Source organism: Triticum urartu, chromosome 4A (assembly GCF_056163025.1).
Source record: "Triticum urartu cultivar PI428250 chromosome 4A, HENAU_Tu73, whole genome shotgun sequence".
Taxonomy (NCBI): domain Eukaryota; kingdom Viridiplantae; phylum Streptophyta; class Magnoliopsida; order Poales; family Poaceae; genus Triticum; species Triticum urartu.
The window spans coordinates 540,655,449-540,657,799 of NC_141876.1; the positions used below are offsets into that span (position 1 = coordinate 540,655,449).

A 2,351-nucleotide genomic window follows, 5' to 3' on the forward strand; every position below is an offset into this window, starting at 1 on the left:
AAGCGCCCGTTTCTAGCTCAGCCGTGGATCGGCATTTCGGTCTGCGCCTTTCGAAGGATTGATTCCCAGGGGTGACAGTTGCTTTCGCTCGGAATCTTCTGTTGCGCGCCACGGCTCCTACTAGCTAGGGTGACAATTTGGTGCACCATATCATATCCCTGTGGCATATGCTCGGGTCGGGTTCCCCTCTTCTCCACGTCGGTCGAGAAATTAAGTGGCGTGGACGGAGATAAGCAGTGAGGCACATGCTGACGGTGGTGGTCAGTGGCTAACGGCACCAGCGGCCAGGTGACTCGCCACGGCCTTCGTTCCCTGACGCCATCTGTTGCTCCTGCCTTCTTCCCTGCGGCTTCCTCTGCTTCTTCCTCCTCCCTCCACGGACACGTATATATAGGTGGCCGAACACCCGTTTCTTCTTCAGCTCCGCCACACCTCCGGTCGCCTACACCTCTCTCTCTCTCTCTCTCTCTCTCTCTCTCTCTCTCTCTCTCTCTCTCCAGCGCACCGCAGCACCGGCTCTCTTTCTCTCTCTAGCAGCGCGTGGTCGGCCATGGCGGCCTGCGTCGACAAGTGGAATCCAGCATACTCCTGCCACCGCATCTCCCGATCCATCTACCGCTTCCTGCCGGACTGCACCGTCGCCGCACCGGCGGGCGCGCCCGTGAGCGGGAACGGCGGCTGCTGCAACGGCGGCGACGAGGTCTGGGAGGAGCTGTACGGCGAGGCGCAGGCCGACGCGCAGGACGAGCCGCTGCTGGGCATGTTCTACTCCGAGCTCGTCCTCTCGCACCCGACGCTGGAGGCCGCCCTCGCCGCGCACCTGTCCGCCAAGCTCTGCATCCCGGGCGCGCTGCCGCAGGACGCGCTCCGGGACATCCTCGCGGGCGCGCTGGCCGCGCACCCGGAGGCGAGCCAGCACACGCGCGCCGACCTCCTCGCGGCGCGGGACCGCGACCCGGCCTGCGCCAAGATGGTCCACTGCTTCCTCTACTACAAGGGCTTCCTCGCCCTGCAGGCCCACCGCGCCGCGCACGCGCTCTGGTCCGAGGGCCGCCGCCCGCCGGCGCTGCTCCTCCAGAGCCGCGCCTCCGAGGTGTTCGGCGTCGACATCCACCCCGGGGCGCGCATTGGCGGGGGCATCCTGCTCGACCACGCCACGGGGGTCGTCATCGGCGAGACGGCGGTCATCGGCGACGACGTGTCTATCCTGCACGGCGTGACGCTGGGCGGCACGGGGAAGGCTTGCGGCGACCGGCACCCCAAGGTCGGCGACGGGGTCCTCATCGGCGCCGGGGCCAGCGTGCTGGGCAATGTGCGCATCGGCGCCGGAGCGAAGATCGGGGCGGGCGCGGTCGTGCTTAGGGACGTGGCGTGTGGAACCACGGCCGTCGGAAACCCGGCGAAGCCGATCGGGAAGAAGGCGGCGCCGTCGCTCCGGCCAGAGGAGCAACCAGGGGTGACCATGGAGCAGAGGTGGTCGGACTACGTCATATGAAGTTCGTGTTACGTGTTTAGCGCAAGCAAGAGATTTTCCCTCCAAATGATAATGGATCTGTGGAGTACTCTGTATCTGTGGGTGGTTGACTACACTTATCCCAGAGCTCAGTTAGACATTGAGCATGGATCAGTCACATACTGTCTTCTTTGTTTTTTAAATGGAATAATGACAATTCTAGTAGATCATCTATTAGCCTCGTTGCAAATATATAGCGTAGTCTCATTTTTCTGATGCGTTTACCTCATTCAGTTTGTCTAATTCACATCTAGATGTTTTTAAGGATGTCACATCTAAGCTCCCACAAGTATATAATGTATCAACAAGAAACAAAAAAAATTAGGACAAAAAAAAATAGACCACAAACATAGTGAAAATCAGCTTAGATATTACAAAACTAGATGTGTCCTAGACAGACCCTCTACTTCATTCTACTATGTTTTTCTTCCTATTACCGGATAATTGCCCACGCTTGTAACGGGATGTAGCATAAATATTTTATAATATGTTAGCCCATAATTACCTTTAGAAAAATGAGACCAACCCAAGGGCTAACCTTCGTTGGCTTTTTTTTATAGAAAAGACTCCGCGAGCACTGCGCGTCAAAGCCGGGGTTTGAACTCCGGTGGGCTGGCAACGGGTCGACGCCCCGTCTTCCCCATAATTACATTTCATATTAGTGTGATTGTTCAAATAATTATTTATCAAATCATGCCTGTGATTTACTTACCTAAATAAATTTTAGAATTTTATTTGGTAATCACTTATTTGGTAAGAATTTATTGTCTTGCCAAAGAAAACATAACTTTATTTGGTAAGTCAATAAAAAAATGAGAAGCCCTCGTGCACCCGTCCT

At 56.1% G+C, this 2,351-nt stretch overlaps 1 protein-coding gene across 1 annotated transcript; it reads left to right on the top strand.

Annotated features, from left to right (window-relative positions):
* Nucleotides 1–201: 201 nt before the first annotated feature.
* LOC125552607 (putative serine acetyltransferase 4) lies at nt 202–1,683 on the top strand. Its single transcript, XM_087518823.1, has one exon. The coding sequence runs from the start codon at nt 551–553 to the stop codon at nt 1,493–1,495; it is 945 nt and encodes a 314-aa protein (XP_087374949.1). The 5' UTR covers nt 202–550; the 3' UTR covers nt 1,496–1,683.
* Nucleotides 1,684–2,351: the final 668 nt, after the last annotated feature.

What these genes read in the sequence shown, in the direction of transcription:
- LOC125552607 (XM_087518823.1), top strand. Translation starts at nt 551, where the DNA reads ATGGCGGCCTGCGTCGACAAGTGGAATCCAGCATACTCCTGCCACCGC.